Source organism: Protomyctophum bolini (genome assembly GCF_963924005.1).
Source record: "Protomyctophum bolini genome assembly, chromosome: 22".
Lineage (NCBI taxonomy): Eukaryota > Metazoa > Chordata > Actinopteri > Myctophiformes > Myctophidae > Protomyctophum > Protomyctophum bolini.
In genome coordinates, this window is record NC_137883.1 from 22,631,765 (window position 1) to 22,657,341 (window position 25,577).

General features: G+C 41.6%; 1 protein-coding gene across 2 annotated transcripts; it reads right to left on the reverse strand.

Moving 5' to 3' along the window:
- Window positions 1–20: 20 nt before the first annotated feature.
- LOC308310137 (methyl-CpG-binding domain protein 2-like) lies at window positions 21–25,330 on the reverse strand. Of its 2 annotated transcripts, none has more exons than XM_080756270.1 (7): window positions 24,865–25,330; window positions 22,268–22,430; window positions 17,876–18,007; window positions 15,215–15,305; window positions 14,074–14,254; window positions 3,551–3,668; window positions 21–728 (listed from the first exon to the last, which is right to left on the reverse strand). In XM_080756270.1, the coding sequence occupies exons 1-6, from the start codon at window positions 24,975–24,977 to the stop codon at window positions 3,578–3,580; spliced, it is 771 nt and encodes a 256-aa protein (XP_080612396.1). In that variant the 5' UTR covers window positions 24,978–25,330; the 3' UTR covers window positions 21–728; window positions 3,551–3,577. The 2 variants fall into 2 exon arrangements, with proteins under 2 accessions (XP_080612396.1, XP_080612395.1); XM_080756269.1 differs by having other exon boundaries at window positions 21–2,639; window positions 24,865–25,328.
- Window positions 25,331–25,577: the final 247 nt, after the last annotated feature.

Genomic DNA, 25,577 nt, shown 5'->3' on the forward strand with positions numbered 1-25,577 from the left:
AACAAGACAAGACATCCATCAATTGTATATATTTATTTTATTTCACATCAAGATCTTTTTTATACAAGCACTTTTAACTTGAAATATAAAAGAAAATCTAAAAAAATTAATTCGCTATTAAATAATCCATTTTGCACATCTCATATGTGCATAAAATTAGAATATGGTCATATTTATAATTTATAAACTCTTACATAGAAAAAGAGAAAAATAAACAAAACATGAAAATCTTAATATGCACAAAGGTACAATGAAAACATCTTAAACCAATATTGGACCAATGCAGTGGCAAAGGGAAAAATGCTTTAAATTGCTGGGAAAGATGTATTATTGTACTACAAATATCACACCATATGTTGTACCAGTAGCACTTACTAATAAAGAAAGATTACCAGTAGTACTAGTATGTACAACGAGTATTTTATCTTCACGGGAATCCATTGATTTTCTTTTTTACATTAACTTAGCACATTAGTATTTGCCCCTCCGCCGCATTTTACAAAATGTTTACGAAATGCATGATGACTAAAATAACAAAAAGAGGGCCGAAGTATTTGGAGGTCTACGGTTTTTCGGCATAGTCGAAATTCCTATCCCTGTCATTGTTAAGATTTCCTTTCAATGTTCAATTCCCAGATTCATCAAGACATAAACAATGCATGGTTATATATTTCATTACAAAGAAGCACAATTTTTGAAGATCCAGAAGTGTATTTTGAAACTCGGCGCTGAAAATAAAGCACATTTTTGTGAAATTATTTTGTACGTACAAGGAGAGTAGGAAACAAAAACGTCAGATTTCGAGGTTGACTGAAGGCAGTTGGCTGCTGATAACTATTTAACAGAGAGTCAGTGGTGGAAAGTAACTAAGTACATTTACTCAAGTATTGTACTAAAGTACAGTACAATTTTGAGGTCATTTTTGTTTTGCTGGAGCATTTCCAGTTTTCAGTACTTCTACTCCACTAAATCTAAGAGCAAAAAATATATATTTTTACTCCACTACAATTATTTGAAAACTGTAGTTACTAGTTTCTTCCACTTCAGCTTTTTAATCCTTTTGCACATTTCAAAATAGCCGATCTACAAGCTCGCAACTTGTAGATCTTTTACTGGTATATACATTTGAAAACTTGTTGAAAGGGGACATTCTACATAATGAGTGCTTTTTATGGTTTCGTACTGAAGTACATTTTCATACCAATACTTTTGTATTAATTCCAGACTTTTACTTGTAACAGAGAATGTATATAATGCAGTATTGATACTTTTACTTAAGTAAACATTTTGAGTACTTGAGTACTAGTCCACCACTGCAAAAAGTACGTGTTCGTGTGGCATTATAGCATTCCTGTGTGTATTCCTTTTACACCTGGAATGTTTAAGTGTGTGTTAGTCTAGTTTTAGTCGACTAGATCTACAGTTGATTTAGTCGACTAAAATGTATTTTAGCTCAAAATAGCCGATCTACAAGCTCACAACTTAGTAGATATGCTATTTTCAGCATGCAATCAAGTGTAAAATGACTTGTTTTTTGTAAAATCTTGTCCACTAGTCCCTTCCTAACATTTTAGTCTAGCTTGTATTTGTTGATGAAATTGTCAATATATTTAGTCATCATAGCTGAGTTTTCATTTAGTCAGTGAAAAAAGGTAGTCAACATATTTTGTCCTAGTATTAGTGGAGAAAATCAAAATCAACCTGTCTGTCCATCCCCACTTCATGAATATCAGCACCACCTGGAGGAAAGGATGACTTACCCGTTTAAAACAGGAAAGCATCTGTGCCATTTTACATTTTAGCGTTGGCTATTCAAAAATAGCCGATATACAAGCTCACAGCATGCTAGTGCGTACAATACATCTGCTATTTTTGAGTGTTCTTCTGGGGCTCCCTGGCACGAAACATTTTCAGATGGGGGTCCGTGGCCAACTATATAATATATTCCGGTATATCAATTTGGGGGTCCTTGGCACAAAAAGGTTTGCAAAGTCACTGATTTGGAACAAATTTGTAGAATCGGCCTCAGGTTTCAAAGGGATATTTCACTTTAAAATAAAATGAACATTGATGAAATATATACAAAATAAATGAAAAAAGTAATGTAACCCCCCCCCCCCACACACACACACACACACACACACACACACACACACACGAGAATGTTTTTCTAATCTAAAGGGTGAGGGGGCCGGGATTACTTTTATATACACTATTTTATTTGAAAGTGAAATATCCCTTTAATGGGTTAACTGGCTGAAATGTGCTGGCCAAAGGTCAAGGTCACTGTCATTTCAAAGTCTTCGAAACAAATATGAATCAGGACAGACATGTATGTAGACTACAACTGAACAGCACAAGCATACGACATCTCCATTTGTTGATGATACTGCGTGTTTATTGCATATTCATGATATATTCATCGTCGCCTGTATTTTATATTCATGATATTTTATAATGTTTTTATGTATCCATTTATTTATTTTGGGGGATAGAGTCAAAGTTCCCGGCTAGCGACCTGAAAGTAAGGCAAGTATAGTTGATGTCTGTACGTTGTATGTAATCTTGTGTGTGTGTGTGTGTGTGTGTGTGTGTGTGTGTGCGCGCGTGTTAGTCCAATCTTGCTTGAAGAAGGGATTCTGAAAAGAAAGAGTCTTAAATTAATATGCAATGGGGTTTAAAGGGAAGGAGGGAGGGCTACGTATATTTCACCCATGCATACGTACAGTATACGTGCATATATGAGTAAATTCACGTATATTCTACTCATAAGCCACTCTCATTTTGTGAAGAACTGACTATTGACTATATTTATACATGTATTTGATGTATTGCCATGTTTTTGTTTTCTTGCTTCCTGTATGTCGCTCTGGATTAGGGATGCCAGAAAGTCAGCCAAATCGAATATTCGACAGCTCTGCCGATTAATAATCGATTAATTCAATATCAATATCAGATATAACTTTTAAGATTTTATATTATGCACATGCTATGGTCACATAACCATTATAATTATGTCGAGTGCATGCTTTGATGGTTACAGTTTTATAATCAGTTTTGATGAGTAAACCTTTGTGGAGATCTTCGCAGTTCTCATCGTATGCCAGTTACTGCCATTCAGGATGGAAAATTAAATCCATTTGGATTGAAGTACTTGATATAAACAGAAAACGTTCAGTTCACTCTACACTCTACTCTACAACTGCCTTCATTTCATCTGATTGTCTGTCTGGCAGGCACTCGCAATCGTTAACTGGCACAAGCGATCGTTAACTGTGTCAGAGAGAGGGGCAGAGAAGAGTGGCTTTGCTCAACTTGATTTATACTTATATTCTCCACTCTGATGAAGGTACATGTTCGATATATCATGCAGCCTTACGTATTATGACTATATTTTGGCTATTTTCCTTTTTTCCCGATTTTCGATTATGAAATATTAAAATCGATTTCGGAGACCCCGCCGATTAATCGGAAAATCGATTAATCATTGGCATCTCCACTCTGGATTAAGAGCGCCTGCTAAATGCCTAAATTGTAAACTGTAACATACCTGGCTCTCCTACGTGGCCTTGTCCTCCTATGAGCTCTCGGCCAGTCGTGCTCTGCTGTCGGCGGCCAGTGCCTCCTCCAAACTCCTCCTGGCGTAGAACACCTTCATTTCCTGTTCCCTGAACGGAGACAGAAATAATTATTCAGTGGTGTAAAGTTAAGTACAATTTTGAGGTAATTGTACTTTACTTGAGCATTTCCAGTACTTTTACTTCTACTCCGCTACATCTCGGATGAAAATATTATATACTTTTTACTCCGCTACATTTATTTGAAAGCTTTAGTTACTAGTTACTTTGTAGATTTTGATTATTATTACAAAACATACATTAACCACTTCAGCATATATACACATATCTCGGCCATTTGAAAATAGCCGATCTACAAGCTCACAATGTGTCGCGATGCGATGCATTGTGGGACTTTTTTCTAAAAGTCGTCCAATGTCGTCTTCCAAAATCCAAAGAGAAAGAGTTGAAACCAGGAAGCATCTGTGTCATATTAGATTGTTGCGTTGGCTATTCAAAAATAGCAGATGTACAAGCTTGTATATCTGCTATTTATTTTACATTATAGAAATATCTCGAATGTCAGAACAACCGATTTAGAAGACAATTGTAGAATCGGCCTCAGGTCTTAATAATGGGTTAAATTTGGTTGGTTTTCCAACCAGGGATGTAGTCGAGTCAGGGCCCCACTAGTTTGTTTGAGCTGCATGCTCACTCGCACAAATGCACGGCGTGTGATCCACTTACCTCGCCGAGTCGCCGCGTATCGATCAAAAACAACCATTCGCACTGTCTTACAAAAGCTGCTGAGTGTCTTACAACAGCGCCATGAATGAACACAGGAATGACCCTGGCTGGGTGCATAGCAATGATCCATTGTGTTAAGTGCATGTGCGCTACTATTAACACAATCAGAAGCCCGGAAGTCCTTCAAAATAGGAGCTCTGGGGTGCCGGAAAGACATGGTCGCTTTTACTCTGAAACCCACGACTCGGAAACAATCCGCTAAATAAGTGTGCTTTACATTGCTAGCTTACATTGCTATCGTTTTAATTTTTACAATATATAATCCAAAAAGCGCTCATATTTTGTGGGAGAGACGGATGAGGAGCAGAAATTGAGGATGTGCTAGGATGTCTACAGACGTCCTACGGACGCGTCGATTGGGACCCCTAGGACGTGTGGCGACATCCTACGGACGGAAACGGTTAAAGGAGGCACAGCTGTCAGATCTTCTGAAAGCACACTCCACTCTATACACAGCCTTGGTTGCAACCGACGTGAAGTCCATTCGCAAGAATAGTCTAACACAAAGATTGACTCAGCAGATAGGACTAGGCTTAGTAAAGACTAATTGGTGCAACCCAAGCCAGACATACTGTATATCCCTAGGGCCTCCGGGGACTAGAAGGAGGTAGAGGTACAGGAGCTCATTATGAGCGAGATTTAGAGGCTGCTAAAAGGATATAGGAGACACAGAAAGGCACAGACAGACCTAGCCAGTAAGAGGAACATAACAGGGTTGGGCGCTATAGAGGTCAAGGAAATTGCTATAGAGAGGCATTAGAGCTTAGACAAAGCTTGGTTCAATAAAAACAAAATTGGTAAAAAAGCCGAAATGTATGGTTGAAGTGGTTAATGTATGATTTCTAATCAAAATTAAGACACCCGGTTGAAACCGTTGTTTCTGCTTTTACATTTTTGTGACCATAGGTCGCATTTACTATGAATCTGCATCTCCTGTCAGTCACGCATCTCCACTAGTCACGCCTCCATATATGGTCACGCCTCGTGACATCACGCCGCCATATGGTCACGTAGACAAAACAGGATAGGTCGCACACCAGTGTTGGTGAGGTGCTGGCCTAAGGCAGTAAACAAGTAAAAATAAGAAAAAGGCTGCAAACTCGTAGCCACGATGCTGTATATTTGACAAGAATCCAACGTTTCGACCTAGGTGGTCTTCTTCAGGGAATCATCCATATATGGTCACGCCTCATGACATCACACCTCCATATGTGGTCACGCCTTGAGACAGCACGCCTCCATATGTGGTCACGCCACGCCTCCATATATGGTCACACCTCGTTACATCACGCCTCGGCACGTGACACGTCACTCCACCATATATGGCCATCTCCATATATGAATATTACGACACTGACCTCATCTAATGGAGAAGACTTGATCCTCACGTAGATCTTCATATATGGAGCAACTCTACTACTGACCTCAAACCCTTAGATCTCCATATATGGAGCTGACCTGTTCTGACATTCCATATGTTGATACTTCCCAACTCGTCCTTCCTGTTCTGACATTCCATCTGACCTCATCAAACCCTGTACACTCAAGACACGCAGTCTTGAGTACAGAATTCATTCCATATGTTGATCTGACTCCCCCATGCCAAAGCTCTAGTGCTCGCCCAGCAGTCTGCCGCCTGCCGTCACCCATGCGGATGTGTGCACGCTTCTCGCCCTCAGGGCGTCTTGCTGGTGTTTGGAAATAGAAGTTTCGCCCGGCACCCCTGATTGAGGATGGCAACGATGTGTGACTAATTCCTTCAGCTACAGCAAAAGCGGAGGTCACAGGCTATAGTACGAGTAGTGGTAGTAGTTATAGTAGTAGTAGTTGTAGTAGTGATGGTAGTGGAACTCCGCTCTGACGTATTATATTTTGAATTTCTTTAGTAGAGAATAGTAATTAGTAGAGAATAGTTCAATTTAAAACAAATATAAGAGCGCTCGCTCCAAAACGCGTTCAGCAACGGGTCAAATATGGCGACCTCAGAACGGTCACCAGGCATTCCTAAATGTAACCTCAGTAAAACTATGCTAAAACCTAACCTTGATCCTAAACTTAACCTCAGAAAAAACTATGCCTAGCCCTAAACTTATTCCTAACCCTATACTCAGATAAACAAATACAAGAATGCAAGAACCGCCGAGGCTGAGCGTGCGGTCTGTGGGAAATAAATGGGGGGGGGCTAGGCCAGTGTTTTAAAGCGAGCAAATATTACAGAAAAGCAACTGTACTTTATTTGTGGTTGAATGTTACCATCTAGTGGCCAATGGATGCAACTACAGCATCTCCTTTACAAATAACTTTTATCACTTTCACACTAGATCGGCTATTTTCTAATTTCCGAAACGTTTATAGGGCTGAAGTGGTAAATGTATGTTTTCTAATAATAATCCAAATCTACGAGTAGTAACTAAAGTTTTCAAATAATTTATATTTGTAAAAGTATTAATTTACTCAAGTAGTACTCAAGTAAAGTACAAACACCTCAAAATTGTACTTAAGTACACTAGTACAGTGCTTAAGTAAATGCACTTAGTTCCTTTCCACCACTGCCTATACATACACACCCAACATACAGTAGACGTATGTGGCACTATGCCAATGGGTGGCCACACTTTGAGACGTATGTGGCACTATGCCAGGGGTGCCCACACTTTGAGACGTATGTGGCACTATGCCAGGGGTGGCCACACTTTGAGATGTATGTGGCACTATGCCAATGGGTGCCCACACTTTGAGACGTATGTGGCACTATGCCAGGGGTGCCCACACTTTGAGACGTATGTGGCACTATGCCAATGGGTGCCCACACTTTGAGACGTATGTGGCACTATGCCAGGGGTGGCCACACTTTGAGATGTATGTGGCACTATGCCAATGGGTGGCCACACTTTGAGACGTACATGGCACTATGCCAGGGGTGGCCACACTTTGAGATGTATGTGGCACTATGCCAATGGGTGGCCACACTTTGAGACGTACATGTATGTGGCACTATGCCAATGGGTGGCCACACTTTGAGACGTACATGTATGTGGCACTATGCCAGGGGTGGCCACACTTTGAGACGTATGTGGCACTATGCCAATGGGTGGCCACACTTTGAGACGTACATGTATGTGGCACTATGCCAGGGGTGGCCACACTTTGAGACGTATGTGGCACTATGCCAATGGGTGGCCACACTTTGAGACGTATGTGGCACTATGCCAATGGGTGGCCACACTTTGAGACGTATGTGGCACTATGCCAGGGGTGGCCACACTTTGAGACGTATGTGGCACTATGCCAGGGGTGGCCACACTTTGAGATGTATGTGGCACTATGCCAATGGGTGGCCACACTTTGAGACGTATGTGGCACTATGCCAGGGGTGGCCACACTTTGAGACGTATGTGGCACTATGCCAGGGGTGGCCACACTTTGAGACGTATGTGGCACTATGCCAGGGGTGGCCACACTTTGAGACGTATGTGGCACTATGCCAATGGGTGGCCACACTTTGAGACGTACATGTATGTGGCACTATGCCAGGGGTGCCCACACTTTGAGACGTATGTGGCACTATGCCAGGGGTGCCCACACTTTGAGACGTACACGTATGTGGCACTATGCCAATGGGTGGCCACACTTTGAGACGTATGTGGCACTATGCCAATGGGTGGCCACACTTTGAGACGTATGTGGCACTATGCCAGGGGTGGCCACACTTTGAGACGTATGTGGCACTATGCCAGGGGTGGCCACACTTTGAGACGTATGTGGCACTATGCCAGGGGTGGCCACACTTTGAGACGTATGTGGCACTATGCCAATGGGTGGCCACACTTTGAGACGTACATGTATGTGGCACTATGCCAGGGGTGCCCACACTTTGAGACGTATGTGGCACTATGCCAGGGGTGGCCACACTTTGAGACGTATGTGGCACTATGCCAGGGGTGCCCACACTTTGAGACGTATGTGGCACTATGCCAGGGGTGCCCACACTTTGAGACGTATGTGGCACTATGCCAGGGGTGCCCACACTTTGAGACGTATGTGGCACTATGCCAGGGGTGCCCACACTTTGAGACGTACATGTATGTGGCACTATGCCAGGGGTGCCCACACTTTTCGTTGCTTACGACAGTGGTTTTCAACCAATGGTCCTTGAGGGGATTCCAGGCCTTATTAGCTCTTGAACTCTTGAGTGTGTAAAATGTTTTTACAAAAACTATTACACTATTACTATTACTTACTTTTCAAGAAATGTTGAGAATGTAGAAGAATTGTAATTTTTATCAACGTTTGCCTGTTTTCTCTCCTACTATGGTACAATACAGCATGGAATTGTGGACAAAATCTTATTCAACGACAACCAAATATTCGTAGTTTTGGGACTGAGAGGTTAAATTTCATCATAATATGATGAAATTTAACCTCTCAGTCCCAAAACTACGAATATTATGGTGGTCCGTGGCTGAAATAATGAAAAACTATGGGCCTTGGCATGAAAAGGGTTGAAAACCACTGGCTTACGGTAATGAAAAATAATGTATGCAATGTCATGGTGTGTCCAGTGCCTCGGAAAACAACAGGAAGTGTTGATCAAACAGAATACACTTTTCTGCATCGTCTATTTCTCGCTATTCTTCAGACTGAGCAATGTTTAGATAACAATGTAAATTACATTGTGTTTGATTACACGGTTGCCATGTTGGATAAAGCACAAAATCAAGCAGCACAGCAGGTGCTCTGAGCCTTTAATTAGACAGCGACCTGTTATTGAGCTCAGTGGTTATTATTCAGAAATAACACACAACTGAATTAATCAGTTATTGCCGACCAATCAAGCATTCAACCAAGCTGTGCAATGGAGCGTCGCGCCCCCTACCAGGGCCCAGGAAATGATTCCTCATTCATTTTCCTCATAGACATTTCAAAAAGTATTTATTTAAAGACCTTTTAAGCCTCATACAAAGATAACTCGAGTTGTGACAAATCATGATGACAACAAACACAATCTTTCGGGCCGAACAAATAATTAGAAAGAAGAAAACGGCAGGTTCTTTTTTTTCTTCTTTGTAATTATTTGTTTATTGTCATGATTTGTCACAACTCGAGTTGGCTTTGTACGACGCTTAAAAGGTCTTTCAATAAATACTTTTTGAAATGTCTATGGGAAAAATGCATTGGGAATTATTTCCTGGGCCTGGCGTCGTCATGAAAGGGAGCGGGACTGCGACGCTCTATAAAAACCTTATAATAATTAATAACCAACATTAAGGAGATCTACCTCAACACGTCACATATCGGGACGTACTACTTACAGCGAGAGACACCATCCATACAACAGACTATAAATTGAGGGGGTGCATACATGCTGCCCCGTGGGAGGTTTATTACACATGCATTCGAACATGCTGCAATCACTCCGCTTTCAAGTGTATCTCCTCCGCTGCGAGATACTTCTGTAAATTTGACACGTTCAGCCTTTTACACACAGCGTCCCATTGTCTGAATGCTATTGTGTGAAATGCAGCCACATGGTTTAGATCGTTTAGCTTTAGGCGTTTTAACCCGATAAAGCGAGCAGGCTTCCAGGAGCCTGCTGCTGTCACAGCAAGTTAACATTGTTTACTAGCAGCACATGCAGTGAAGCTTCTGTTGCCTGTGAGAATTTTATTTTTTTAAGAGCACCAGGGGGAAAATTGACAGCTCTCGCCTTTAAGTGGCACTGACAAGAGGAAGAACTCCGAAGAAGCCAGCAATGTCCCTTATAATTAGTGTGGTTGCCCTAACGGGGCAACCAGACTATTGTTATTGTAAATGAGCGATACTTTGCCGCACTACTCCTCCCCCAGTTTCTGCCGCACACACTCAAGCCATATGTCAAATTGACCGGCTTCATCGGGAATCGTGTGCTTGTATTTTGCTAAGAGATCCGTTGTATAGTTTAATTGATTAATTAATTAGTTCTCCATAGATTTATAATGGGGAAATCGAAGACTAAATGTAAGTATTTTTTTTCCATTGGAGAGTGGAGACTGTAAGCGCCATATTTACAAGACTTGGGAGGGAGGTTCATAATAATTATGAAAATTAATTGAAAACACACTTTTCCTCCGGCTTCTCCTCCTACAGATTTTGTAAATGTATTGGAAATTGGAGTCAAGTAAAGTACAAATAACTCAAAATTGTACTTAAGTACAGTATTTGAGTAAATGTACTTATTTACTTTCCACCACTGGGTTAACGGCAGGAGGATGAGTTAACAAAACGTCAACAAAGAGAGAAGTATATGACCAAGCTGTCCGTCTGATGACAAAAAAGATTACAAAAGAAAGGAGAGAGAAGTATGACTAAGACACAGAAGTGGTCAATGTTATCCTCAACTTCATATTGACATCTGTTGTCCAGATCATATCTCGCTGCAGGGCTGAATCATTCAGGCCGCGGTAGTCAAGTCATACACCCAGCCAGGCCACCCTATCCCTTTACCCACACACGTGTACAGTACGTTTGGATTACAACAGAGCCATAGAGTATAGACAGAGTTGCGACATTGAGGGCGCAGAAAACAGCCCGGTCACGTGTTCATGTACTCACGCGAGCCCTATCGACTACAATACATTCCGTAAACTTCCATATTACAAATCTCTGTTTTTATGCCAAATATTGCAATATCGATACGATATACGATATTACCGTTAAAATGTCATATTCTACATTTTAAGTGTTGCAACACTTATACATACACACACGCACGTGTGAGGATTGAAAAACCATAAAACCTTGGTGATCTATTCTACTGTATGCTATCAAATTGTATGTTTATTCATGCAGCATAGTACTGTACAGTATATTGGTGTTTTAAGAAGTATGTTATACTTTAGCTATTGAAAAGTAGCAGATCTACAAGCTCATAACGAGGCACAGAGTGCCACGCTACGAGCTTGTAGGTCTGCAAATCTGCAAATCTTTGAATATATATTCTGTCAGAGCGATCGTTTTTAACTCTTTTAACTTTGCTTCATGGGGGGTCCCTGGAACAACATATTTTCAGATGGGGGTCGGCGGCCAATTACATATATCTTTGGGGTCCTTGACATGAAAAATTTTAAGAATGACTGACATAGGGTTTTCAGAAAACTGACATTTGCAGAAATGTCTTCAGGTCTAAATGGGACCGGACCACATCTCCATGATATGATCTACTGCACCACGGATATGTCAACATGAAGTTGAAATAGTTCTCTCTTTTTGTATCTTTTTGTCATCAGTTTCCTCCTTTAAGTGAAAGAAAAGTAGTGTAAAAATATCTTTTGTATATTCGGTTTCAAAACAGGCCGTATAGTAGCTTTTCGTGCTGGGGCCCTTTACCGTTTTACCTTTTGTCGCAAAAACATGATTTTTGGAAGATAAATATCCTCCGAAGTAGTTATGCATGATCACAGGGGTGACGTGACATTGTAATTGGCTGGCAATATTAGTGGGAGGGGCCTATGTAAGCGACTGTGGCAACCACACTTTGCAATTTTGAAAAATTGCGACCTTTCTAGTTGTATTTGTCTCACCGCGACGAACAAACTACCGAAAATGGTCAGTTTGTGTCTGTTCAATATTCAGCTCAGAGCTGCTGTTCTTCCACAGGGTTGGAGATGGAATTTGCTTCACCAGAACCTATAATGTTGTCCTGTCTGAACCTCTTCTTGTCAACTATGTATCCCTGCAGTCGTCTGCAGTCTGCCGTCTGTGCGGGCAGGCAAGGCTCTTATATGACTCACATCCCCACTAGGGCTGTCTGCACCATCATGACATTTTACTTAACGATTAACTCATACAAATTCATTCAGATTAAAAAGATTTTTTCTCCACCAGGCCGAAGGCATGGGGAGAGAGTATGTTTTCATGTTTTGCACTCCGTCCGTGTGTGTGTGTGTGTGTGTGTGTGTGTGTGTGTGTGTGTGTCCGTTCGTCCATCCGTTACCAGCTAATCTCTGGCACCACAATCTCCGGTCGATGCCAAATTTTTCACACACACTTCCTGAATGCCAATGATGAACCTCTACCCCAAATTTTCCAGAACGGCCTGTTATAGCGCCACCAGGAGGCCGACTTTTGAATAACACATGTTTTGATATTACTCCTCCAGATTCTGTCCAAAAATCCAAATCGTTACACAGTCCCGCCCCCTCGAGAGACCCGGAAAAGAAATCGTTGTTCATTTTCCTCATAGACTTTTCGCCGCGGACAAAGCCAACTCTTGTCGTGACAAATCATGACAACAAACACAATTTTTCGGGCCAAACAAAGAATTAGAAAGTAGAAAGAAACGGCAGGTTACAACACTTTTTTTGTTGTTTTTCTTCTTTGTAATGATTTGTTTGGTCCAAAATATTGTGTGTGTTGTCATGATTTGTCACGACAAGAGTTGGCTTCGTACGACGCTTAAAGGTCTTAAATACGTTTTGAAATGCCTATGGGAAAAATGCATTGGGATTCATTTCCTGGGCCACTCGTCGTTCTGAAAGGGGGAGGGACTGTGACACTCTATAGTCATGTGTCCAAGCCGGATCTGTCCGATATTTCATAGTCCATCCTAATTGGCTAACATTGGCTTTCGAAGTTTGCAGGATTGGCCCGTTTTGAACAAAAAGCCTCAAATGTACGCAGCGTGCAATTTAAGTGAAATCTTTCATGGACTTTCCTACTAGGCAGAGGAATATATCCCACCCTTTTCCCATTGGTCTGTTATAGCGCCACCAACGTGTGGATTTTTGCAAAACCAATTTTTGGAACAAAATGCCTCAATTCATCCAATTGCCATCCAAGGCGTAAGAAGAAATGGCACCCTTTTCACATTGGCCTATTATAGCGCCACCAGGAGGCCACAACCTGACCTGCCCTGGTGGAGACATGTGCCCCGAGGCGCACTTTATCTAGTTGAATTCTGTTTTTGACATTTAACATTGGAACAAACGTTATGCAGGACAGATATGATAAATACATTTGCACTGACCGCCGTGACCGGTATCAAAAACCTTGGGCCCGTCACACCTTGAACGGTGCCGATGATAATCATTTATCTTCTAAAATAAGAAAATATGAAAGCTCGTCTGCGAAATGACAGAACATGCTGCACTTCCAAATGCTTGCAGCCCAGTCTTTGCCATTTTACCAAATGGCTTCTACTCTCGCTCCAGGGAATGTCAGATACTGTTAAGGTGGCTACAAGATTTTTAACGATCGTAAACGATTTTGAAATCTGATAGTGTCACACACTACAGGATAATCTTACAAGATAATAGCAGATAATCTAAAAGGCATAACACACTACAGGATTCCGTCCAGATTCTCGGGCCCGAACAGGGCAATAATGAATAAATAATGTAATAAATACAAAAGTATCACCCGGCACAAATGTGATTTATTTGTGCCTTTGTTGGTTACTTTGCTCACCAGTGCCACTTGAAGCAAATCAGGTGTTGCTTGCAAATACGCACACACACGCGCATGGTGCAGGCCAGTGTGTGCATGCATGCGTTGGTCTTGCTTGTGTTTTAATCAGCTGCTAATTAATTGCACACGCAAAGCTGCGTATAGAACGGACACTGCTTAAAAAAGATAAGACAGTGAAAGCAACAGGGACAAAACAGAGAGAGCGGGGGGGGGGGCAGAGGAGAGGAGAGGAGAGGAGAGGAGAGGAGAGGCTGACTTGACTGACTTGATGTGTTCTTCTGTGATGGTGAAGGAGCGGCAGGGTGGCTGATCTGGGTTCAGCCAGACGGCCGGGTTCCTGTCAGCTGCCGGCGACCTTTGACCCAGGACCGGAGCTGTGCGCATGTGCAGCGCACTGGCTATGGCTGCGAGCAGCGTGTCACTGTCGCCACCATCTGGCCCCATGCCTTGAATATAAAGAAGCAGTGTTGATTCGACCACTCTGACATTTTTCAAGACTCATTTGTGGAAAAAGAACATTGAATGTCAGATAGTCCCCGATTATAATACGACCCAGTTTTTTAGGATATTTCCATTGGAAAAAAACCTAGTCTTATATTCAGGCCAATAGGGTACTTTGTAGATTTTTATTATTATTAAAAAAACATTTGGCCATTTGAAAATAGTTCAATTTTGACACCAATACAAAAACTCAAATATTTTTTATATTCCAGACTTTTACTTGTAACACTGGATTTCTACATTGCATTATTGATACTTAAGTAAAACATGCGTGTACTTTTTCCACCACTGGTTTTTATACAGGTTTAGGTCCTACAAATTAGATTGTGAGCTAAAAGCTGTGGTTTGTACTATGCACTTTTAACACTACAAGCTGTAGTTTGAGGACTACACTGGGGTTTTATTGACTAGGGATGCACTGAATGGGAAATTCTTGGCCGAAACTGAATACCGAATATAGGAAACAGTTAGCCCAAAACCGAATATGATTAATATTATATGTCATGTTTTTGTACTATTGCGGCCATGGCCGTACCTTTGTTGTAGAGCTACATGATAATGGCAAAACACATTATTACATTTTGATCATGTCATCATAACAAAACAGTAGGTTACGAAAGGTAACCCCGGTTCTTTGATTTTAGAGTTTCGGCTCTAAAATCAACCGAACCGAATACCAACGATTACGAATATGCATTTTTTGCAATTTTTTGGCCGAATATTCCTTTGCATCCCTATTTAAGACAAAACGGTAGTACAAACAGTATAACTCTGTACCTAATCATGGCTATCAAGAAAACGTAGGCTAAAAGTTAAGTGCAACTAATAGTCAATCTGAAAATAAATTAAATAAAAATAAGTGAAGCAAAGGGAATGTTAGAATGATTAAATGGCCCAGTTCTCACTCTGGATTCCGGTGGGAAGCTCCAGGGTTCGGAGGATTTCCTGGTCGATGTCGGACGAGCGCATCCCCTTCAGCCGCTGTTCCCAGAACAGCTGCATGGAAGAGAGTAGAAAGCAGTGTTGATTTTGACAGCAAAATTTGATTTTAGTTTTAGTCATAGTCTCTTGAATAGTGTTCATAGTAACATTTTAGTCACCTGGAATGTTTTAGTGTTAGTCTAGTTTTAAACTGCTTTTAATATTTAATATCATATGGTCTATGTCCCTCAAAGTTATGCCTAATGGTTTGATCCTCAATCACCACTCTGATATAACCAGTCCTTGTCATTTCTTTCTGGACTTTGAAAGCAGTTTTAGCTGCAGTACCACAATGTCCTGTTATAGGTCCTTTAATCGACTAAAATGCATTTTGGCGGGCCTTGATGGTGTCCTAATGACTGATTTTACACTTGCTGAAAATAGCCGATCTACAAGTTCACAACGCATGTAGATCTGCTATTTTCAACCAAGTGTAAAATGACTTTGTTGACGAAATTGTCAATATATTTAGTCTTAGTTTTAGTCATTTAATTTAGATTCCATTTAGTTTTCTTCAGTGAAAAAAGGTAGTCGACGAACATTTTTCGTCATAGTATTAGTCGACAGAATCAACACTGGTAGAAATACAAGAGCACGACAGAATGAGATATAATCCAATACATTTTGGTGCAGTAAATGGAATAGATTGTGATATAGTGCCATACAATATAATATATTGCAATATAGAACAACAGAATATACTGTGAATATAGAACACAAAGGTACAACATACTGTAGTAGAAAAGATAGCAAAAAGTGTACAATGTAGTAGAATAGATTAATAGAATCGAACAGGTTGGGAATAGCATAATAGATTACAAAAATGTAGTACAGCAGAATGGAAGGTTAAGAGTAGCATAAAATTAAATCAGGGCAGCAGTGACTCAAGGATCTTAGGGCCGATTCATACTCCTATTTTACCGCTGTTTCGGCGCTGTAGTGCCGAAATGATTTCGGCTAGTCAGAAATTTTCAGTAGCACCGAATAGCCGACTTTAGGACAGTACCCGCCCCCCCCCCCCCCCCCCTACTGCCCCCTGCTTATAGGGCATTAAGCAGCTAGTCGACTATTCAACTAGTCGACTAGTAAATCCACTAGTAGACCTTGTTGGTACTAGTTGTTGGTACTACTATTCGACTACTACGACTAGTAAACTAGGCAACTAGTCAACTAGTAAAAATGACTAGAAGTGAATGCCCGACCTAGGCTATAATAGAAACAAAGGGTGTCAACACACACTGCAGATAATACCGTGTATGAGGACGTTCAGGTAAACACAACTAGCGGATTCGAATGTTATGAACTTAGAAACCCTTAATCAATTCACCAGTGTGTTCTTACTGGTGATATACCCTGAAGACAAGATTTTTGCATCGTGACTACGAGCTGTGTGACCTCTCCTTTTTCCAGTTCATCTCCCGTGGTCAGCTCCTCCCTCTTTGTTTGTTCTTATCAAGACCATGCAATGGAGCCAGTATGGGCATTTCCTACATATTGACGTTGTTGTTGTCAGCCATTGTCCGATGTTGCATTTGGCGAAAGCAAACATTCTTTGTTCTGTACTTTTACATAAACAAATTTGTAAGGTACAGAACACTGAAGTCCTTAACCCAGAAAGCTAACCTCAGTCTTAACCGGGAGGGGGGGGGGGGGGGGGTGGTTGGCGCTTACAGCCAGTAAACCTGTTATGCAAGTAACCACTGGATTTGGGTACTTGAGTGTGTCTTGAGGGGGACACGTTCTAGCATGCAGCCCGCACGTGCACCGTACCGTGTCGTACCTTTGTGTGCACGTGAAAACACTATTGGGCCCACGCCTTCATGGTACCCCGTGCAACGAGCATTACACCAGTGGTTCCTAAAGTGGGGTCATTGATGGAGTTCCAGGGGGTCACCTCCTGGCCGCACAACAAAGTGTCATTGAGCAGGTTGCTGCCTTGCATGGTTTCCTCCACCATCAGCATAAATGTGTGTGTGAATGGGTTCATTTATTGCAAAATTATAAAGCACTTTGTTTTTGTTTTTACATTTTTATCCCATGATTTTGTAACCGATTTTTTCACCCAGTGTCAATTATCTAATGTACAGTAATCCTGGGCTCTACACTCCCTGCCAACCCTGGTAGAACAGGGGGTAGTTTCCCCGGCCGGACGTAGCGCGTGGAACCAACCAGTTCCTTTCCCTTCCATCAGGCCAGGGGGAGGCAGTTTAGAGATGTCTTTTGTGAGGGTATCCTATAGGGGACACTGGAAGAACATGCAAACTCCACACAGAAAGGCCCTTTCGCCAAAACCACCTAGGGTATATGGGCACTGATGATGCGGAGGAGAGACCATGTCCCCCCAGTGCCCACATTGTCCCCACAGGACCTTCTAGCTGTGAGGCGCCAGCACTACCGACTGCGTCACCGTGTTCCCATTATAAAGCACTTTGGAGAAAGGCAGAACATGTATTGCGTATACTAAAATGAAATAGATTGGAGAGTAGAACACCAGTAAACAAAAACAGAACAGAAATAAGTAGAAGAGAATGAAGTAGAACGGAGCGTTAAAGTAAAAAATGGAATAGAATAAAATAGAATAGAACCTGTCTGGGTGATTCCGTCCCTCGCTGAGGATCACTTTTGACCTTGTTGTCCGGGTAACCTATCACCTTGGTAACGGGCTGTTTGAAAATGGATGCCGTCTGACGGATGGGAAGAGACGTGTTGAGGTCACCCTGAAAGAGAGAGTGAGGAGAGCAGTGTTAATTTTGACAGAATGTTTTTTATTTAGTTTTAGTCACAGCGAACAGGTAAGGGTCAGGGGGGCCAAATAGGACAACTTCAAATGTGCTTTCATTCAGCTGTAGCTGAATGTGGCAGAGGTGCGTCTTTTTGTGAAGAAAAACTTGCCATTAATGTGATTATATAATAAGTGATTGCTGTAGGCCAAGAGATCATTGACAACAACATGTTTTATTAATACTGCAACTCTTTGCCGAAGTTATTGTACAATTTAAAGTCCTGCTTAATATTGTAGACCGCCTATAAGCATTAAGCAGTGTCACGAAGCATCTGGGCATTCATTTTCTTTCACGTGTTGCGATGGAGATCCATTGTCAGCTGTTGTTATCAATAACGGAAAATAACAGGGAAAATTTCCCATCTCTACTGTCTACTAAAAATCATCTGACTTCCTACACCCACACTTTCTGATATGAACAATAACGCCATCACACGACTAGCACTCTCGATATCAAATGACACTGACCATCCTCTGTATCGTTTCTTTAACCTTATGCCATCTGGACAAAGATTCAGAACCTTGCCCTGGAAAAAGGTCCGTTTTAGTAGGAGTTTTGTCCCCTCAGCCATCGCGGCATTAAACAAACTGCCCCGCCGATAGGATGTTTTTTTCTTTTTTGTACTGTCTTGGTGTCATGTGCTCTGTGTTGTTTTTGATGTGGGTGTTGAACTGTTGAACAGATTGTGAAGACAAATATCCTTCGGGACAATAAAGATTATTATTCTACTTGAGCTGGATTCGGGTAAAGTAGTGATAATATAATGACACATGCAAGTAACTGACATTTTTCAAAGTCAGAATACCAAGTTTGATGAGGCAGTAATGCTTTTTTTTTAATTTATGTATAGCTTATTTAGTTTTTTCATTTCCTGAATAATTAATTAACATTTTGGAGCTCCGTCCCGACAGCAGAGAGAGAGAAAAAAAAAGGAGAGCATTTTTTTTTTAGATATGTCAAGAAAAAAGATAGAAAGAAATGTCTTATAATTTGATGCACTTTTATTATAGTATTTCACCACAAGATGGCACTGTGACTCTTTAAATCTCCATCGCATGTAGTTGTACAAATAAACTATATGTAGAGTAGACCATTAACATCATGTTTAAGATTTGTTTGGGTCCCCAACACAATTAGGAATAGTTTACTGTAGTTCACTATTGAATTTGTTTCACAGTCTAGAAGTTAACCTGATGAGATTATTATGTATAATGATTCAGTATTCACTCTCTTCAACAGTGGTCCCTCCCTGGTACAAAACCTTTACAAAACAGGGGAGCAGTGGCCTAATCCCCCAAATAATCTATATTCGAACTGCCCATCCTGACAAGCACTGGAATGTATGGGTTGAGACATTCCATTTAGTTTGACTCGGCTCCACAGATAAATATTGCGAAAATAGCATATCTACAAGCTCACCTTTTTTATAGTATAGTTTGTTGATTATTGTTTACCTCTCGCCAGAAACGTTTACATGTCGGGAGCGATGCGAGACAAAGTCACAAATGACATCCGAACATTGGATGGCTGAATATCACCAAGGACAGCTAAGCTCTCCTAGATTTCTGATTTATGGAGGTTTGAAAATCGTGCTTTGAACTGAGGTAACCCATAGCTGGTGGTGATGGAGGCGTTGCATAGCAACCGGATCAATGTTAACAGCTGCTCTGGGGCTCAACTTAGCAAATAACGTCCCATAGCTGGGAGGTACGTATATATATATATGGACCTGGTAGAGAAATAATTAAATTGTCACTTCACTGTCATCTGGGGGATGGACAATGACCTCAAGAACAGGTGTAATATATCACTTATAACCCGATATTTCATTTGGCTGACCAGTTGAAAAACTGTCATTTTTTCCTTTTTTTTGTCAACATTTTGTAATTCATTTTCATGAATATTGGAGCTACAGTAGCGAGAAAAAAAACAATTATATCTATCTATCTATGGTATCTATCTATCTATCTTCCTATCCATATATCTATTGCCATAGCACCATCATCAGGACTATTAGTCCACAAAACAATGCCAGTTGAGGAAGTTTGGCATAGGACTGGACCTATGCAAAGTTTTGTTTAGTTTCATGCATGATAAGGCCGATTTCCTGGCAGAAGAAGAAAGTGGAAGAAAGACGAATAATTAAGGCACATACAAGAGGGGACTGGCGGCAGCAGAGCTGCCTGGCCCCTAATTACGTGGGGTGACACAGGGACGCAATATGAGCCCAGCCCTCTTCAACGTATACTGCACACTGCAGTATATATATAAATACATTTGCAGAACAGCTGCAGAAATCCACAGGCCAGTGTTGATTCCGTCGACTAATACTATGACGAGAAATATTTGTCGACTACCTTTTTTCACTGACGAAAACCAAATGAAAACTAAGCTATGAAGACTAAAACTGAGAATAAATATATTGACAATTTCCTGTCGGAAAATATATCTTTAAAACATTCCAGGCGACTAAAATGAAAACTATGGTATAATTCTAAAGACTATGACTAAAACTAAAATCAATCAATTGCATTTTCTCTACATGACACAGAGAAAATGTTATTACAACAGAGCCTGGACATCAGTCAGTCAAACCATAAAATGTATGGTTACTGTGCATGTTTGACCGAACTTGTCTTTATTTGTTCTGTAGAAGTGGGCCATTGTTGAAAGGATATATTAGTCTTGACTCTTTTTCATGTTTAACATGAAACGATTTTCCTGAATGTTTCTAGGGCCATATGATAAGAACTAGAAGAAAGAAGATAAGAACTATTACCATATTTTCATATTCCTTGAGATTCCCTATAATTGACTTCCATAGTGAGGGAGGGACCTAAAAATGCCAAAAACCATGAACACATCGTCCAACTGAACCCAATGACCACATAATGAGAGGCCTCTAATCGGTGCAGGGCTTCACTTACACCCATCTGAGGCACCACAAATGGGATGCATGTCACTGTGTTAAAAACATGATTTATTAAAAATGGCATTAACAAGCCAAGATTTCACAAAATGGGAAAAACATCTCCCTGCATGCAGAATTGTACAGGAAAAAAGGGGGGGGGAGATTAAGAATGTTGTGTTGCATGCAGGGCCAATCAAGTTCCCCCACTAAGCACTGCGTTACCACTACACCACTACCACTACACTGCATTTATCGAACAAAGATAAGGGACCCCTCTGCCAGCTGGTTCTGAAGCTAGGCTCACACACTTCAGGACAGAAAACAATCAAATCAAAGTACATTATTTGACCCTAAAGCGGGATAGTCTCGCCTAGCCAGACAACAATTCCACAATCTCTGAATGTTATATAGAGTCTGGAACTACACCTCCAAGCAAGGAAGCTGCCGAAATATCTTTACATTTTTGTATTTCCATTTGAAAATTGCGAGAGGCAACAGTCTGGCAACACGAGACTAAAACCGGGAGGACACAAGGGCAGAATACAGGCTGTCGCAGGCAGAAATGAGGCAGAGGTGGCAGCCTACAGTAGGTTGCACTGTCATTCTAGGGAAGCTCACTCATTACTGCACTGTGTGAAAAAGAAGGATTCATGAGAGGTTTTCTAAATAAACACATAAATAATAAATGTGCCATGCCAATAAAGCTATTTATTTGGGTTGTAAAGTGCGACAGAGATAGACAGAGAGACAACAGAGAGAGAGGAGAGAAGGAACCTATAGAGCACCGAAGTCTGACGTCACTTTCAGTAGAGGGCGTCAGTCCCCAGGTTCATGTATTTGTTTAGTTGCATTGAAATCCCCATTGAGGCGATTTTAGATCGCCTCATATAACAACTGTGTTTGAAAAATAAACATGTCACCCCGGCCGCTTCACTCATATGGATATGAAGAATCAACTGACTGAGAGAAAACGCTAATGTTACTGCTGCTGAATTAGTTAGATTTTCGCTAGAAGCAGACTATATCATATATGAGTGACTGACTGTTGCAAACGAAACAGAGACACCTCCCTAACAATAACGCCGAGACAGCTTGTTTATTTTTGGACCACAACGCTTATAGTAGACAATATTAAGATCACCCCATGTTATTCTCCATAGAGAAATTACTTCCGCGAACCAGGGGAATCGTCGGGATGAGCGAGTTACGTCAGGACTTCGGTGCTCTATTCAAAACCGGAACTCTTCCCTTTAACACACACATAGCGTTAGCGCGCTAGTTACCTTTGCGATGGCGGCAGCTCGTTCGTGTCGTCGCTGCTTGTGTTTGGTGAGCTGGCCGGCAGTGCCCAAGCGTCCTGTACGGAAGTCGAAACATGCCAGGTCCACGCTGTTGCCGAGGTAGCGGGCCAACTGGGGCTTGCTTCTGAACTTCTTCCCCGACGGACTAAAAGGACAAATCAACAAACCAGTGAATAAACAAATGTACCAAGAGAGACTGATACATAATTAGAAATAAGAGTCCAAAAGGAAGCACTCACATCTCAACAAAAACCTTTTCAGGTGCTCAACAACAATACAGTGGTCGAAACGTTGTTTGAGAAATGAGAACTATAATACATTTTTCTACTGGAAGCTACATTGTGTGAACTTCCCTTCTTCTCCTCCACTGAAATAATTAAACATATGAAAGGATAACCGGAACCCTCGGCAGACCACTCGCCCCTCGTGAGCGGAACTCTTGCCCCCCAGGGGTGGACCACCCGCCCTGCCAGTGCGGAACGCTCACCCCCCACTTGGTGAGAATAGACTACAGCCCCTTCCTAACAAGTTAGGAAGTAGTTAGGCAAAAACGTTATGACAACAGTTACAACGGAGATGAGTCGTCTTGACTGTTTCGAATGTCCGTCACTGGATTTGAACCAGGGCGATCATGATTTGGGGTGATCATTTTTGTATTTAATAAAGACGCTCAGGTAGCAAAGTGAAAAAATGCCTGCCAACCACCACGGAGGATGTGGGTTAGAATCCACTGTGGGGCATCCGACTTTGTCGAGCGTCTGTATGAACACATTGGCTCGGGCTGGGAGGGTGATATTTGTCACTGAACGTATATGGGCTCATCTCACAGGCAGGTGAGTCAGTAGGATACAACAGCAGTGGCAACAACACGCAAATGTGTGTGGGGAGGAATACATTTTTGGTAGATTTCTTTGGGCTAACAAAACAATACAGCAAGAGGGCAATGTATTTTTGCAGTTAAACACCACCTGTGTTCAGTGGCTGGAAATTGCTTTTATAGAGCAGCGTGTATGTTATGTCACCATATACACATGGCTGCACATAATACACATCAGAGGCTGCTTTTCACTGTTGTATAGTAACAGCACAGCAGTTGAAACGCAGTCACTGATTGGCCCGGTCATTTTCTGACCCGGGCCAATCATGCTTCCGTATAATCTCTGCCTATGGGCCGAAGTCCAGACTTATGTGGTCCCCGAATGGGCCGGTGCCCAAAGCCAGGCATCGGTCTAGTTTTGATCGATATAGCTCCTTAGTCCTTACTGTGAAAATTGAAATGTCATACATCCCGAGCCTGACACCACAGTACTGATGTAGACAAGTAGACAGTAGACTACTGACTGTAGGGCTCCAAGTATTCTGACAACAGGTACTGATGATTTCCAAGCAGTCATGTGTGCGCATTGACCAAATATATGGACAATTTGGACATGCCTGACATCACAGTACTGACGTGGAATTAGATGGAGGACATAGGGTTCCCCACCCACACTGCCTCATATGAGGCAACTTTAACTGTATTCTTCTCTGATGTTTGGGAATATTTTTTCACTGATAGAATACTATGCATTAAAGATGAAAATAATTGAATATTATACTGTATGTGTATGCTTCGAATATTGGTCTGAAATAACATGCTTGAAGTTGAATGTGACATTTAAGGCCTAATATTTCATCATTGCTCAAATTGCTACAAACTCTGCAGATTCTTTATGGCATAAACAATAAGTTGAAAGGTAAATGTAGGTGTTCAAATCGTGTGTTTTAGGTAGGCACCTATACTTTACATTACTTTTATAATTTACTTTTTCACATTTTGGGAAAAATAAATAGCCAACAATTTCACATTGAGGGCCTTTGTGCCCTCCAAAAAAAAGACACCACCATTGGCCAAGTGGCCGTGCCCCTAAAATGATGTAATTGCACTGGAATTATGCCAGACTTGCTGTGAGAACTCTGACAACTGGTACTGACTGACGATGCACCAGCAGTATTATAATTTATAGTAGCCTAGTAGTAGTAGGCCTAGTGAAAGTATAGCAGTAGAAGACCTAGAATGCAGTGGTGAAAAGTAACTAAGTAAACTAAGTAACTAAGAAATGGGACATTCTGCATAATGAGTACTTTGTACTTTTGGTACTTTTAAGTACATTTTGATGCCAATACCTTTGTAGGCTACTTACTTACATTTTGAATTCTGGACTTTTACTTGTAACGTGGAGCAGTTCTACATTGCAGTATTGATACTTTTACTTGAGTAAAATATTTGAGTACTTTTACCACCACTGCTAGAATGGCTGCGATAGTAGGCTACATAGGCTAGTAGGCTAGTACTAGCCTATGTACTATCACAGCCATTCTAGGTCCAGTACTCCAGTGCTATACACTTTCACTATTTCACATATATCAAATACAATATAAACTGGTTCTAGAGACTAGTCTACAACGTACTTTGTTTGTAGCCACTGCGCACGAACAAAACGGGGCACCGACTGCACTGACACTGTCTGAAGTGAAACCAAGCCGCGTGTGTGTGTGTGTGTGTGTGTGTGTGCGCGTGCGTGCGTGTACACACACACCTGTAATAGTACACATCGCACTTTCCAGCGCTGAGTCCAGACTTCCGGATGACTTCTTCCTTCTTCCAACCCGGCGGCAGCGCGGGACAATCACTGGTCCGTTTCCTCTCCATGTTCCTCCAACAACATGGAGGAGGAGAATGTTGTCGAGTTTAATCCAATCTAAATGTTTCCAATCCGATCTATTACAAGTCCAAAGAAACGAGGAAAAAAAACAAAACAAGTCCAGCGGGGTTGTCGGCGCGCGCGCGTGTGTGTGTGTGAGAGAGATAGGGGGAGAGAGAGGTTTAAAATAAAGTCAATCACAGAATAAACGGATTAACAAACGGATGAATAAACGAAGGAAATCCGTTGAGTCGATCTGCGGAGATAAAAGTAAACATTTTTTTGTTTTGTTTTGTTTACGTAATCCGGTTCGTATCGGCTCCCATGTTTGACAGTCCGTGTGTGTGCGCAGCACTCCTCCACTCGTGTTTGTGTGCGGCGCGCACTTGCGTGCGTGTGTGGGTGGAACGTCGCTCACGTCACAGCGTGACGTCGTGGGGGTTCTACTTTCTACCGTTTTGGGTTTCTTTTCTGCATGGGTTCTGGGGGAGATTTAGCTATGGCCTTAGCCTGGCTTTGGCCAGACTCACTCATAGGCTACCGTGCGAATCCACGTGAATGAGAGGCCAAAGCCAGTCGCACTCGCAGATCCATCGGTTTCTATTTTC